Here is a 16847-nt window from a genome sequence, read left to right on the forward strand (position 1 = left end):
GGCAGACGCTTAACAACTGAGCCACCCAGGCACCCCTTTATGTATCATTTTAATCATCAGGAAAAAACAACGTGCTTATTTTGAAGTCTTTATTGTTTTATATTTTTAAGAAAGAAAGAAAAAGAAAGAAAGAAAGAAAGAAAGAGAAAGAAAGAAAGAAAGAAAGAAAGAAAGGAAGGAAGGAAGAAAGAAAGAAAAAGGGAAAGAAAGAAAGGCAAACAGCCTAAAGCCACAGACACTCCTTTTAATCACCTTCACCACGCACAGAAGTCCTCTCCAAGCCCTGGAAGTTGAGAATTTCTGCTAGAGCAAATGGTGATAGCTCATGGTCAGTATTCTTCAGAAAACGGGTAATGAGGATGATCCACAGCACTGAAAGAGAAGGAAGGACATGAACTTGTTACTCTGCCTCCCAGGGTTCCAGAGGGTTTCTTTGGGTACGCAGGCAGGCCGGGCTAAAACCTCCAAGTCCGCAGCCACACACCGCCCCCCCCACCAAACCTCTTGTCCCCTGGGGCGCACGCGCACTGAAGCTCCCGAGCCCCGAGCAGAGTCCACCTGCATGCCCGGTGCACGTGCACCTGTAATACAGACACAGAGCCTGATCTAGGTGGCAGTTTACAAGAAGGGTAAGTACTGGGGCATGAATATTGTGGTCACTTCATCCCCAGGTGGAACCGGCCCGTATTGGTGAGAATAGTCACAGTGAGGATTTTGCTGCTTTTTTGTTTTGTTTTTGTTTTTTTACGCATGCGTTCAGCAAATATATAAGGAGCTCTCTCGACAACACAGGGTCCTTCTATTAAGGAACTCCCAGTCTATTGAGGAGATAATATGTACACCTAAATAACCATACCTACAAAATGTGATTACTGTCTTCCTAATTTAGAATTTAAGAGAATACTTGTTGTTCAGTAATCAGTATTACTGACAATCTTTCGTTCGAAACTAAATTCTTATTCTGTAACTAAAATCTTAATCCCCTTATCTTTAAACTCCCTTGCGAACACCTGTCAATTTGACTAGTCTTCCTTCTCCTCCATCCTGAGACCCCCCTGCAGTCTAACTGAACAACTGGAATATGAATAAGTCAAAGTCAAAGGAAGCAGGGGCTCCCAGAGGATCACCTCCTGATGGACAAAGGCAACTCGGGAGTCCGTCTTGACTCAAGAAACCAGAGAAATCCAAAGAATCTTATCTGTATACCACTGGGGACACATGAGTCACCAACTTGAGGGTCAATTAATTTCATGACCCATTTATAATTCAGTTCAGTGACATTACACAGCTGAGAAAAAGCCAACAAAAAGATGCATTTGAAACAAATGGATCTGAAAGAAACAGGGAAAAGAATACCCGCCAAGGGGTGCCTGGGTGGTTCAGATGGTTAAGCGTCTGCCTTCGGCACAGGTCATGATCCTGGGGTCCTGGGATGGAGTCCCGCATCGGGCTCCCTGCTCTGCGGGAAGCCTGCTTCTCCCTCTACCTCTCTCTCTTTCTCTCTCTCTCTCTCTGTCTATCATGAGTAAATAAACAAAATCTTAAAAAAAAAAAAAAAATACCCGCCAAGGAAAAAATGTACATTTGCCTTCGTGGGCCACACTCCTCCATAAAAATATTAACATTACATTTTACAATTGTGTTAGGATAAATAGAATCCAGGCGGGACTCATTATTACGTAGTCATTATTAATGGAATCCTTTTTTCTCCTGATTTTAAAAAGAATTAAAGACGAAGCATTTCCATAGGCCCCCCAGAAGTAGAGTGGACCGTGGGCACTGAGCCTTCTGTGTCTAATGGGTCAGTCAGCCCCGAGTGGGGGTACGCCAGGCACAAGACTAGGGCAGGAAAGCAGTGAATTCCCGATGATGCAAACATTAGCAGTTGTGCTCCCGGTGTTCTGGGTCCCTGCTCACAATGCCGTCAGGTCAGACCCTGAGCTCCGGAGTAAACCTCCAGTCTGCAGTCTACGGGAAGCTCCAGTTTCACTGCTATGTGGAAATCGGGCCTTTGTTCCCGATTTAGGGGAGTGTAGTTCCTCTGCTGACCTCCACACCGCAGAAAACAACCAACGACCCGTGAAATACAACATACAAGTCACTTACAATAGTAGTTTGAAATATCGGAAATTTCTGTTGAGGCCTTCAATTGCTTTCATGTCTTCTGGAGTCAATTCAAAGTCAAAAACCTGAAAGGAAGGAAAGAACTAAATTGAACTCTCTCCAACGCAGCTGGCTTCTACCTGGGAGCTTCAGTTCTTTACAGCTGGGCAGGGGGGTGGGAAAGGGGTGCACTGGGAGGGGGGCAATCCCTGCCATCAGCTCCTAGGGGTGCTGGCCCGAGTTCACCTCCCACCCCGTTCTTCTCCACCCCCTCTCTGCTGCTCCACTCCACAAAAGGCTCATAACACACAATCCCAAATCGTTCTAAGTGAATTGCTTGCAACAGAAAAGAAAAAAAAATCCTTTTTGTCCAACCAAAGGGACAGCTGGACAATCTGGACAAAATCAACCAAACTGTAATCAGGCTTTTCCTTCCCCAGAACCACCTACAATTTGACACAAGCTTGAGCTTAAGCAAGCACTGGAAGGAAGAGCAGCTCCCCTGTAAAGGCCTCTTCAAGAATCTGTTGACTTCAGAAAAAGGCATTTCCTGATCTGCGGTTCAGTCAACCACCTGCTCATTCCAACCCCAAACACCATTCTCTTCCTAGTTGTGTTTGCTCTTCCCTGTAAGAGAAAAATCTTTCTGATTGATCTCTGAGACACTTAGGGATTGATCTTACATCCAGACAGTTCTCCCTTTTGAATAAAGTCTCTCTTACTTACGTCCAGATTTTTTATTTGAAGATACATAGCACCTAATTGAGAGGGAATTAATAGCAAAGCAGACAGATCTTTGGTAAGAAATATTAAAGCAGGAAACTCATTATTTCATCCAGGGGATGATTTCACAGAAAACTCGGTGCCTCTACCTCTCCACCTATCTATCTATCATCTATCTATCTATTATCTATCATCTCTCCATCCATCTATCATTCATGTTACAAATATACTCCAGAAGTGATATGTTGTCATGGGGATATGTATTAATATATTGAGTTGAATTGAAAAATAAAATGGGATCTTTTTCTGATTGGTTTAACAATGAGATTAGATTTACCTATTGGATATTTCCATAAATTGAATGAACTAAATCTATGGCTTCAAGGTTTTGGAGCAAATGCTTTTAAATAATATGCTCCACAATATCATCTTGTGCAAATACTATACTCAGGATGAAATCTTTGTTGTCATTAGGACGGGCTAGGGCTCCCACAGTTTTTCACAATTCGCTGGAGTTCACAACAAAGTAAGCTGAAGAATACTACTGTTCTGAGGCACCAGGAGATATATGAGAGAGGGTTTAGGGCAACACTACTCATTCATTTGTTAATTTGGCCAGTCCATAAACTTATACCTAGCTTCCTACCTGCCGGGAGCTCTGCTGGGGACAAGGTGTTATAAGATGACCCAGAGAGGGTCACGACATTTAGGGTCTCACAGCCTGGAGAGCACACTGACATATAAACAAGCAATTTGAGTTTAATAAGGAAAAACCCACACAGCCATGCCAAGTGCTATGGTGGTCAAACTGCTGATGGTTTAACAGAGCAGCTAATCCTACTTGGGTTTGATATTGAAATATACATTGGAGTTCATCAGGTGGAGAAGGTAAAAGAGAGGAACCAGGGTTTTAAAAGTTCTTTACTGCATGGAAGGCCTCCTGTAAGGAGCATAGAGGTAAAATGTGCTCAGGGTCACAAAATTAGGAAGAGGTAAAGCCAGAACTAAAGACCATAAAGCCTAGGACTCAGGCTCGTACTCTCTCTCCTACCTGCCTAGCTGCCCCGTGGCACACAGGGAGAGATGCCTGGGAATGAATGCACATGGGCACTTGCTGAAAAGCAAGAGAGATAGTCCCCAACACAGCACCCATTCCTCACTTTGGAAAAATACCGCTGTGCCTATACCTCAGAGTTCTCTTTGAGTCTCTTCTCGTTGAAGCTCTTGGCCAGGACCACCACCCCCCGCTGCGGCTGGAAGCACAGGGCCACCTGGCCTGGGTTTCTGTTGTGTTTCTTGGCAATGGCATTCAAGATTGGCTCTTCCAAGAAGGATGGGCTACCCCCTGCCACCCTGAGAACAAAAAACACAGATTTGAAGGGTGTGGGACTGAACATCTAGAGTGTACTGTCACCTTTCCCCAGATTCTCCAGACGATTGAGAGCAGTGGGTATAATATGGTACGATTAAAAGAGAGTTTCGTGAATATTCATAGGGATTCATTCATGATTACACCAAACTGGAAACAATTAATGTTTCCATCAACAGATGACTAGAGAAACAACTTGTGGGATATGTGCCCATACAATGAAATATTACACAGCAGCAAACAAGAATAAACTAGACACTTGCAACAACACAGATACATTCCACAGATACTAAGCTAAGCCAAAGAAGCTGGACACAAAGAGTGTGTACTCTATGACTTCTTTTATTTATGAAGTCCTAAAACATACCAAACTAATCCAAATTGAAAAAGGAAATCAGAAAAAATGGTAAGGAAGAAAACATTATGGGGGTTCCTCAAAAAGTTAAAAATAAAACTGGCTTACGATCCAGCAATTGTACTTCTGGGTATTTACCCAAGAATACAAGAACACTAATTCAAAGGGATACATGCACCCCTATGCTTATAGCAGCATTATTTACAATAGCCAAGATACAGAATCAGCCCAAGTGTCCATTGGCTGATGAATGGATAAAGAAGAGGTGGTGTATATATACAATGGAATATTACTCAGCCATAAAAAAGAATGAAATCTTGCTATTTGCAATGACATGGATGGAGCTAGGGAGTATAATGTTAAGTGAAATAAGTCAGTCAGAGAAAGACAAATACCTGATGATTTCACTCATGTGGAATTTAAGAAACAAAGAAGCAAAGGGGAAAAAGTAAGAGAGAGAGAAAGAGATAAATGAAGAAACAGACTCTTAACTGCAGAGAACAAACTGATGGTCACCAGAGGGGAGGGGGGATGGAGGGAGGGTGGAAACAGGTGACGGGGATGAAGGAGGGCACTTGCTGTGATAAGCACCAGGTGTTGTATGGAAGTGTTGACTCACTGTATTGTACACTCGAAACTAACATAACACTGTGTGTTAACTAACTGGAATTAAAATAAATACTTTAAAAAAAAGATGGTGAGGAAGAACTTTCTGGGAAGAAACACAAAAGAATGGTCTTAGGAGATAGCAAGTTTCTGTATCATGGTAGGGGTGTGGGTTATACTGTACATCCATTTGTCAAAATTATACAGCTAAGAGTTATGCATGATATGCTGTGCAAATTTTACCATCAAATTAATAAACAACATTATTAATAACTTAATAAATACCATTTGGAGTGGAGTTTGGAATAGATGGACGCATGGATGAAGCAAGATTGTAAGAAGGTGGGTGATTTTTGAAGCTCGGTGATGGTACATGGGAACTCGCTACATGATCATGTTTACTTTCTGATGTTTGAATCTTTCCACATTAAAATGTTAATAAAAGTGTTTTGTCATCATAGAGTTGTTGACATAGGTTCACTTTGATATTCTCATTACCAGGTTGGGTCCTTTTGGGATCCCAGGGCACTATAGGCAACAAGAATGATGTCCTTGGACTTGCAGAACTCCAGGAGTTTGCTCTGGTTGAGGTAAGGATGACATTCCACCTGTAAATTGCCAAGACCAAAAGATGTCAAAATATATAAGCCAATGACACGTAAATTTGGAAAGTCCTTTGAAGAAATATCTGATACTCTATTAACATATATACTATATTTTCAGATTATTTTTCTCATGTCCTTCTGAAATACCTTCAGATGCTATCAATTTTCAAATGTAATTAAACAATTTTCTTCTTCTTCCTCCTCCTCCCCTTCCTGTTCTCCTCCTCCTCCTCCTCCTTCTTCTTCTCCTTATTCCCCTTCTTCCCTTTTTCTTCTTCTTCTGTAGGCTCCACACCCAATGCAGAGCCCAATGCAGGGCTTGAACTCACGACCCTGATATCAAGACTGAGCTGAGATCAAGAATGGGATGCTTTACTGACTAAGGCACCCAGTTGCCCCTCTTCTCATTTTTTTATTAGTATTTAAAATGATTAGAGACCATTATGCTCAGGTTGTGGCCTCTAAATGCCATTTCCTACTAAAAGAAACCAAGATTCCTTAGAAACCTGGATGATTCCAGGTCTGAACAAAAAAGCTACAAATTGATCCTAGAACATCCTACAGTCCTGAGAGTAAAGAAGATGGGTAAGACAAAGAGGAAGAGGAGGCTTCTGCTGACCAAAATCGTGAACCATTTGCTCATGGATAAGAACGGCAACTGCACTGGATGGGAAAACATCCCATCTGTTAAAACTCATGAATTCACGATGACATGTGTATATGATCACATCTTTAGACCTAACCTCCAGTTTACAGGAAGCACAAAAGACGGAGTAACATGTCAAACTGTATCACAGGCATCAGTCGGTAAAACCAGTTGTGTGGGAAAATTTAAAAGAAAAAAGGCTTAGTTTCTTTCACAAATAAATTGAGAGATAAAGAGGAGGAGGAGGAAGACAAAGGGAAGGAAGGAAGGACCGAAGGACATATTTTAACACATTTTAAATTATTTTCTGCAAATAGATTCCTAGAAGTAAAATAACTAAGATGAAGAGTATAAATATGTGAATGGTTTCTTGCCTCATTTTCAAGCTCTTTTACAAAAGGGCTATAAAACTTTACAATATAATAGTGTTTGAAAATTGGCAACATATGGCGTTATTTTTAATTCAATTAGCCAACATATAGTACATCATTAGTTTCAGATGTAGTGTCCAGTAATTCATCAGTTGCATATAACACCCAGTGCTCATCACATCACGTGCCCTCCTTAATGCCATCACCCAGTTACCTCATCTGCCCAACTACCTCCCCTCCAGCAACCCTCAGTTTGTTTCCCAGAGTAAGTCTCTCATGGTTTGTCTCCCTCTCTGATTTCTTCCCATCCAGTCTTCCTTCCCTTCCCCTATGATCCTCTGCACCATTTCTTATGTTCCACATATGAGTGAAACCATATGATAATTGTCTTTCTCTGATTGACTTGTTTCACTTAGCATAATCCCCTCCAGTTCCATTCACATCGATGTAAATGGTAAGTATTCATTCTTTCTGATATCTGAGTAATATTCCATTGGATTTATGAACCACATCTTTATCCATTCATCTGTCAAAGGACATCTCGGCTCCTTCCACAGTTTGGCTATTGTGGACATTGCTACTATGAACATCGGGCTGCATGTACCCCTTTGGATCACTACATCTGTAACTGTGAGATAAATACCCAGTGGTGCAATTGCTGGATCATAGGGTAGCTCTATTTTCAACTTTTTGAGGAACCTCCATACTGTTTTCCAGAGTGGCTGCACCAGCTTGCATTCCCACCAACAGTGTAGGAGGGTTCCCCTTTCTCCACATCCCCGCCAACATCTGTCGTTTCCTGCCTTGTTAATTTTAGCCATTCTGAATGGTGTGAGGTGGTATCTCATTGAGGTTTTGATTTGGATTTCCCTGATGCCGAGCAATGTGGAGCATTTTTCATGTGTCTGTTGACCATTTGGATGTCTTCTTTGGAGAAATGTCTGTTCATGTCTTCTGCCCATTTCTTGATTGGATTATTTGTTTTTTGGGTGTTGAGAGTTATTTTTTAAAATTATTTCTTTTAATTATGACTTCTCCCTTTCCTCACTCTCCACTTCTTTCCTTCTCTTCTCAGCTCCTCTCTCACTGCCCCGCCACTGCTCCTGTGGGCTTTCCCATGCAGCCCGTGTCATGAAGTCCAGTGGCATTTTCTACCCCTATTTAGACTGGCTGCTCCTCACCAAGGACTGCCCCCCCCACCCCGATGACTCACTCAAACCTTTTCAACCCTCTCCTTTGGCTTCCACCATGTTCTCTCTCCCAACTTAGCAACTCATATTCAGTCTCCTAACCAGTGCCCCTTTGCCTGATCCTTAATTAAATGTTGACTTTCCTGCCCTTCCAGTTTATCCTATCTCAGAATAAACTGGAAATTTGCTCCCAGAAACGCTAATCCATTTCTGTGAGTTTAATTACCACCCATAAAGCAAGGACTCCAAAATCTGCACCTCCAGCCCTGACCGACTTCCTGAGCTCCAGACCAGCACTGCCATCTGCCAACTCAGCATCTCCCATTTGGACGTCTCAGAGGAATCTGAGAAGTAGAAATCATACCCTTCCCACTGCCCTCAACCTGTTCATCCTTTGGCATTTCCTCTTGTAATAAAAGGAACAATCCCCTATGCAGTGGACATGAGCCAGAAATTTGGGTCCCATACATTAAGGAAGAGGGTATGAAGGGCAGGAAGCAAGGTAGTCTCCTGTGGGCTGTGGGCTCACCTGGTTGCAGACAGGCTTGTACTTGAGCCCTGGTTTGTTCAGGATCATTTCCAGCTGCTTGTGGTTGAAATTGGATACCCCAATGGACTTGGTTAAACCTGCATCTTTACACTGCTCCATGGCCTGGGGAGGAGGGAAACATGAGGCAAATCTTTAGTGTACTTTGGCCCTTGCATTTGACATTGAACATTTCAAAACTAGGAAATCTGTTTTTAACATATATAATGATTTGACTGAACCAGTTTTATCATTTACATATATTATTTCCTATGATACTTTATTCGCTATGTACACGTTTTGTTTCCTTGAGTCCATTAACATGCACAACCAGGACAACAAATAGACATTGAAAAGCTTTTAAGTTGCCCTTCAGCTCCCCGCTCTCTTCCGCAGCACCTGTTTTGCTATTAAGCCCATAACAGTTCTTTGGGGCGCCTGGGTGGCTCAGTCGTTAAGCGTCTGCCTTCGGCTCAGGTCATGATTCCAGGTCCTGGGATCGAGCCCCGCATCGGGCTCCCTGCTCCGCGGGAAGCCTGCTTCTCCCTCTCCCACTCCCCTGCTTGTGTTCCCTCTCTTGCTGTGTCTCTCTCTCTGTCAAATAAATAAATAAAATCTTTAAAAAAAAAAAAAAAAGCCCATAACAGTTCTTTAACAAATGGTATCAGGGTCAAGGACAAAGAGGAACTCTCAGGTTTTCCACCAAAGGAAGATCCTTCTGCTTCCTCTTTCCTTGAATGGTGAAAAAAGTGTATGGAATGGGGTACACAAGGGCAAGCTTCGCTCCTACAGCCCACCCTTCTGCTAAGTCAGACAGCAGTCCTTCCCTCCCTCTGTGGGTGCATTTACTTGTGCTGGATAGAGCTCTACCTCCTTTTGAGCTTGCTGCTGACAATCCCCCTTATGGGGCTGGCAGATTCAACCTGATCCATGGAGCAAAGAAACCTCCACTTAGAACCACAGAAGTTAGATTAAAAATAGACCTAAGAGGCCATCCTGTTCAACGCCCTTGCTGTATAGATGAGAACACTGATGTACGTCGAGGCTCAGCCACCTGTCTGAAAGCAGACAATTGATGGAGCCAGAACCCATGTCTCCTGACTCCCCACCCAGTGACCTCTACCTCACTGCACAGTGCCTCTCGGGTCTAGTAGCCATACTTACTGCCCACGTGTCACACAGGTCCACCGTCTGTAAAATAACCTCCCCGTTGGCATCCTTGGGCATAAGCTCCTCCCCAGGCTGGAATACGGAGAGGAGAGAGAAGGAGGAAGAAGGTTTGTTTAAAGAATGACCTTTCTGGTGCCTAAGGAGCTTGGTCACATGACCTTTGAAAAGTTGTGATTACTGATGAGAGTGTATGTGTGAATTTGTGCATGCAGGTGTGTGTGTGTTGTGGAGAAGAAATGGGGAGAGGGAGGAGAACAAGAATCAGGAGAGACTGTAACTAAGTACCTCCTCTCCCTCCTATCCACACACACCCCTAAACTGCCAAGAATCAGTTTTCGTACTGTTGGAATTGATTTCACAAGGACAGGCTGGTTTGGATGATAGGAACTCCCTTTACTAATAAGCAATGTGTTTCAGCTTCAGTTTATGACAACCTGTCAGAGATGGTGAGGTTACCAGACATGGTCAGTGAATGTCCACTCTGATGAGAGGTTGGATCAGCGAAGCCCAAAGAAGCCCAGGGGTGCAGTGAGGACCAACCCACGGTACCATATCATGATTGGGCTGAGAGGTCCATATGGGAGGGACTCTTCCCCTACAGAGGTAGGGGTTTCCCATATCAATGCAGTCAGTTATAACTTAACGTTCTTGAGGACACTGATCGCTAAGGGACCACAGACAGGAGCACATCACTTAGACGTGTAGGGCACTGTCCTCAACTCTTTGAGGTAGAGACAAAGAGATCATTGAATTTCAATCATTCTGCAGGCTATGGGATGAGGAAAAAAAATCTCAGTGGTGAGATGACAGAAGTGTCAACAAGAGTCATAAGTCATGGAGCAATTCTATGCACCACACCCAAGCCTACCTCTCAGTCAGAACCCCGACAATCTATCAGGAAGGAGGAAACGAGGTGTGGCAGCAGTGATGGGCATAACAAGGAAAAGCAGAAGCTGACCTTCATGGCGAGTGGCAAATGTAATGAAGAGATCCACAAAGTCCAGCTGAAGTGCCTTCAGTGATCTTTCCAGGGCTGGTCGAACCAATTCCGGGCAACGGAAAGTAGTCCAAAGCTGCAGTGACCAAAAGAAGTGATTTCACACATTTGGGGACCAAAATTAAGCATCTCAGTTACAAGATTGAGAAGTGAGTAGCAAGTCACTGGGGTGGTCTAAAAATAAGAAACGCCGGGACTAAATTCATCACTTGGTGTGACTGGGGTCCTTCAGGGGCACTGAGCTGTATTCGAGTGATGGTAGGAAAACTGAATGAACTTGGATGGGCCAGGGAGAGCAGCCCAAACATCCCACAGGTCAGAAAAGTCATCTCTGAAGGGAGAGTCAGGAAGTGTCATGCAAGGGGAACAGAATCTGCCTGGAAGGAATTCTGCCACTTTCTAGAAACAGGGTGTCCCTGATGGAGACACTCATAGGGTCATTCTGTAGAGACCCCTGCTCTCTTGACATTGGAAGCACCGTTTTCCACCTAAGAACATTTTACAAATCTCAGGAAATTCAATGCTGACTTGAAGAACCTATTTTTGAGTCAGGCTCCCTTCTGTGAATACTAGGTCAACCACACATGGATATGTCCTGAGAGAATCTGCTGAAGAATAAAAGGAGTGGACCCCACCTGTGGTGGCTCAGCTGAGCCATACAATGGATAAAAAACATACATATTACTAATCATGTTTCACGTGTGAATGCGGTCTGCTCTCCTACCTCTCACATGCTTCAAGCAAAGCAAGCTTTTTTCGTTCTCTACTTTTCTACAATGGGTCCCTACGATGTGAGAAGGTACATAAATTATTCAAACCAAGACCAAAGGTTGTTTTTTGTGTTTTGCAAGATAATGTATCTAGCAGTGACTTCCCATCACTGGCCCACAGCACCTTGGTGGTGTAGAATGTGTCCTCTCTCTTCACGGTGCCTTCAGCAATCTTCTCTCGAATGGCCTTGCCGACTTCCTCCTCATTTTGATAGACATATGCTGCATCGAAGTGTCGGAAACCTACGTCAATCGCCACTTTGGTGGCCTCACCAGCCTTGCTTTTAGGAATCTATAAAATATAAATTAGGAGGGCTGGTAATCCACCTGACACAGAGAAGTAATGTATTTCCTTAATGGCATGTTGGCCAGCTATTTCTGCGTGTCCCCTGCTCCCCTGGGGGGGTAATGCAAGCCTCGGTAACAAACCTGTACTCTGGGGGCACAGACCTCTCATCTCAGAGGAGTTAGTGAAACAGGCTTCACCAAGGACCACAGAAAATCAACTCTCACTCAATAAGGAATTCGTTGTATGGAAGTTACTAAGAGGAAAGCTTCTGACACTAGAGAGAACTTCTAAGTATATAGATGTACATAGATATGGTTACAGGAGACAGAGACAGGATAAAAGGGACGGCATGTATTTTTGGTTTAGAATTGAAAATGAGGCCATAATAGCCATTCTCCATCCAATTATATATATATACATATATATGTATACACATATACATATATATGTATATATATATCACATTTTCTTTATATGTATATATCACACAACAGAATATTATTCAGCTTTAAAGAAAGAAATCCTCCATTTGCAACAAATGGATGAACCTATGCTAAGTGAGATAAGGCAGACAGACAGAGAAAGACAACTACTGCATGGCGTCACTTATATATGGGATCTGAAAAAAAAATTCCATTTCCTAGAAACAGAAAGTAGAAAAGGGATTGCCAGGGGCCAGGAGTTGGGGAAATGGGGAAACATTAGTAAAATGGTGCCAACTTTCAACTATAAAACAAGGTCTGAGGAACTCATGTATATCATGGTAACAACTATTGTTGATAACACCGTCCTGTAGAATTGAAATTTGTTAAGAAGACAGAAGATAAATGTTCTCACCAGAAAAGAAATGAAGGCATAAATATGTGAAGTGAGGGATGTGTTAGACTTGATGGGACGAATATTCTCACCATGTATACATATATCAAATAATCATGTCGTGCAGTTTAAATATCTTACAATTTTGTGAATTTTACCTCAGTAAAGCTGACAAAAAGCAAATCAATAGTATACCAATTGGATTAAAGGAAAATAATGGCTGATTTTTAGGGAGATTGAGAGAGAATTAAAGGAGAAATATACTACATGATGCCCATCATTGTGACACAATTGTCATTCTATGAACTTGGCACTAAACATATCCGTGCACACTCACCCAAAGTCTTCCAGCTGGAAGCACCCACGACTCTGCCTGGGACTTTCTGTGGCCACCAGAGTCTTTGGGAGAGGTTCTCAGTCATCAGGTAGAGAAGATGTGTTGACCACTGGACGCGACTTCGCCTCTCTACCTGACCACTGCAGGCCTCACACTATGGGCCCATGAATGGAACAGACATGCTGGAAGGGATTAAGACTGCGCCTGGGCCAACTTCATGTGCTACTTCTCACTAGAGCTCTTTTAGACCCCACTGTTTGTAAATGTGTGGCCCGTCAGCAGCAGCAGAGACTGACACCGAGTCTTGGTAAGGTACCATTCCTCGAGGAGGCAAGCCAGCCCCTGAGTGGCAAGTTGATTGTATTAAACACTCCACCCCAGTGGGGAGGGAAGCAAGGAATTCATCTTTACTGAGACTACCACGTTCTATGGATGAGTTTCTATGTATGTCCCCTTCACAGTCCCTCGGCCAGCATTACGATGTAAGAGCTCTCAGAGAGTTTGGCTCGTCATTACAGGATCTCATGCACTAGCGCTTGGACCCCTTTATAGTGAAGGATATGCACCAATGAGCTCCTGACCACAGAATGCATTGGTTCTCTGAAGATACTGCATCATCAAGAAGCGACGGGCATGACAGAATGTCGAACGGCTTCTTGAGGGTACAACCGCAAGAGCCAGGTTGCAAGGAAGGACACTGTAGGTTTAGGACACTGTCATTGAAGATGCGATATATTACTTTGAACTAGTAACAATCATGTGGTGCCACGATCCTCATACCTGATTCAGTGACCAAGGGCTAGAAATACAAGTGGCCTCTTTGAATTAGTGTGGGTTCCTCCAGATGGTGAAACCGAGGCAAGGATCCCAAAGCAAGTAATTTACTGGAGGGGCAAAGGGTACACCAGTAGGGGTGTGAGCAAGTGGGAGAAGGAAGAGAGCCAGTAAACACTGCTCTATCACAGTTGCCACTATGAACCCCATGCCCATGGGAAACATATAGCTCCCAAGAAGCGAGGGACCGAGAATGTTCCTAGATAATTCCAGTCAGTAAATTGCTACGGGCTGCTCCTGGAGGCTTTGTGTAAGTCCCTGGCGTTCAGGTGAGGAGATGCAAATGCGGGCAGCTGGAAGTCAGGCTAAGCGCCAGGGGTTCACGGGGAGCGTACGGGTGGGACAACCGCACCTGCCACACACTATCATCCCCACTCCTAGTTATCCGCTTGGGGAGTTTCTGTTGCCCGTTTGCTCAGCTTCAGGATGCGCCAGATTCATGATCCTGGTTCCCAGGAGGGAAACCTTCAACCAGGTGACCTAGTAAGGGTTCCACCTAACTAATGCCCTGGCGGCCACCTGTTTTTCAGAAGTAGAGAGAGTGGTCTCTGTATAATGGCGGCAGGGAGGAGGATGTCTGGAATTCAGAGAAGTCACTAGGGCAGCCCTGGGTGCTTCTGTACCTGGTAATAACTGTGAATGGAAAATTTGAGCAAGTACCACTGGACAAGGGCACAGGAAGCAGGTGCTCGGACCCCTCAGTGATTGCCCCGTTAGGCCAGCAGCCTAGAGCAGCGGAAGTGACGCATGACTGGAATCTTTTTAAAAAGTTGGAACAATATTTCAAAATTATTCATGATGTTGTCATTAAAGATCTGTCTTTACAACAACTACAAAACCAAGACTTATACAGGGGACACTCTCCGCTGCACCAACTGGGTCTGCGGGCCGCCAGAGTATTCCTCGTCCCTCTGCCAGCCATTCGAGATTCCAGTCATGCTGGAATGGCCTCTTCTACTGAAATGGAGCCGTCACACTGCCCGTTAGAATGTCTGAGTCTGACTTCCAGCCTCACTTAAGCTCAGCTCACCTCCTCCTGGAAGCCTTCCCAGCACATCCCAGCTCCCATCAGCCTCCTCTTTCTGAACCCCTCACTTCTCCTGGCACCTAGCGATCTAACATTGAACCTTTTTAAGTGGCTGTTGTCCCGGGCATCAGGCGTCTTCCTCTGGCTGTCGAAGCCCCGAAGACATGGAGCTATCTTCTGTGCAAACTCTCACCACCGCTGGGGTAGATTTTAACACCAAGTAGAAGCTTAATCATGACTGTTGAATTGGTTAATTGATTTATTCATTAATAATGACATATTCCACCTGTACTTTCTTGAGAGCCTCACTCATGAGATCAGAAGGGGTATTATTCCTTTCTGCCCACTGTGTCAAATGCTCGTTTATTTATTCTAATATTTATCTCAGCCTCTGATAAAATGCACACACTGGCTTCACATACAGGGGGCTAGGTGAGGCTGAAAAGACACTTGCCTCAGTGAAAGAAATTGCATGCACAGATGCTGGAACATGCTTCTTCCTTCTGCCATGACCCACAGGACACTAGTGTGGGGCTGGGGGGGTCACATTCAGAAAAAGAACTCTGCTCAGGGTGGAAGAGAAGTTCCCATCTTACTCTGTACCTTTTGCACCATACAAAGCACAGGCACGTGTTACTTTGGGTCAGTGTGGAGATAATGGGCTGTTTTGATTCTATCCTCTGTGGCACTTTTCTGTCTTTAACAACAGTAGGTTGGATATAAATATGGAAGAACATACCCTCTGCTTAAGCTATAATGGTGGACACGAGATAATTATGTCATGCAAACAAACTGGCCTTGTCTGAGAGCCATTAGCTGGTGATAGTTCAGGCACTAACCTACTGCTTGAAATAACAGCAGGTTCTCCTAGGATGAAAGATTTTGGTGATGCGCCAATGAACCTACAGCAAAGTGGTTATGAAGCAGTCATGTCATCCTGCCCCCTGCACCCACTGCCCATCAGGAGCTTCTAACAAAGAGCAGAGTGGCTTTGACCGAGGCAGCAGGTGGCGGCAGGAGGGGCAGCCCCAGCTCAGATTTTAAACAGGTGAGAAATAAGAAAGAATAATAGCACTTACCCAGGAGTGTTGTCGAGGAATTAAAAAAATAATAATAATGCATGGAAAGCACTTAAAATACACAGTAAGCATTCAGTATGCATTGCAGTAAAATAATAAATAATAATAATAATAATAAATAATAATCCACCCTCAAAATGATCACCTCTGGATCCCCAGAATCAACAGCTCGCCATCCCACTTAGTGCAAAGTTAGAGATCATGAAATGAAGACCCAAATGAGTCCTGCCAGGATTCATCACCCGGAGTGCACGAGGCATGGGGTGCATGTCTGCTGACCACCCTTCCAGGGCTGTTCATGTTCAACCCTCCGGTCACCTGGGTTCCACCTACATCATTAGAAGCAAGAGTGCCAAACCCGAGCACAGGCATGATGTGCCCATCATTCAGTTTCATGGAACAACTCCGGTTGAGGTCCATCACTGTCCATAGTCCTGGCTAATCTGGCTCTGTCTCTCCTCCCTTTCCCTGACAGAGAGCCAAGAGAAGACAAGGCTCCAGTGTCCTTTATTGCTACCAACAACAATGAGATAGGTGGGGCTGGCCTTACAGATTCCAGCTATTGAAAGATGAAACTGGAATCAATCCAATGACTTTCATGTCTTTCTTTCAGGTCCCTGCAGACATCTCTTGCAGGAACTGCACCCAGAAATGTCACGCAAGTCACGGGAGTTTGAATTTTCTCTTCAGCATTGCTCACTAATTGATCCTAGTTATAAAAAATAATTTAAGAAGGGTAGAGTACCAACCATGGCAGATGCTGCTGGTAGGTTATACCAGTCAAGGACTGAGCATTTCACTATTAAATTTAGCATCATGGAAGTCACCAGTGACCTGAGTAAAACGGTTTTAGTGGGATGATAAGGCTGAAAACCCCCGTGGGGTGAGAGAACGGGAATTAGAGGTGGTGAATGGAGAAAGATCTGTGAAGGAATTGAACCAGGAAAGTAGAGAGACATGAGGTAGAGGTTGAAGAGTGTTGTATAAAAGGGAAAGAACTGGGCGCCTGGGTGGCTCAGATGGTTGAGCGTCTG

General features: G+C 44.0%; 1 protein-coding gene across 1 annotated transcript; it reads right to left on the minus strand.

The window, feature by feature from the left end:
- Positions 1 to 329: 329 nt before the first annotated feature.
- On the minus strand, positions 330 to 16233 carry LOC116645606 (aldo-keto reductase family 1 member C15-like). The gene is given in 10 exon segments (XM_032425942.1): positions 330 to 372; positions 2107 to 2189; positions 4014 to 4179; positions 5655 to 5764; positions 8498 to 8620; positions 9659 to 9736; positions 10623 to 10647; positions 10649 to 10737; positions 11556 to 11723; positions 16147 to 16233. Coding segments are annotated over 10 exon segments (972 nt in total).
- Between the last annotated feature and the right edge of the window lie 614 nt (positions 16234 to 16847).

Source organism: Phoca vitulina, unplaced genomic scaffold (genome assembly GCF_004348235.1).
Source record: "Phoca vitulina isolate PV1807 unplaced genomic scaffold, GSC_HSeal_1.0 scaffold33, whole genome shotgun sequence".
Taxonomy (NCBI): Eukaryota; Metazoa; Chordata; class Mammalia; order Carnivora; family Phocidae; genus Phoca; species Phoca vitulina.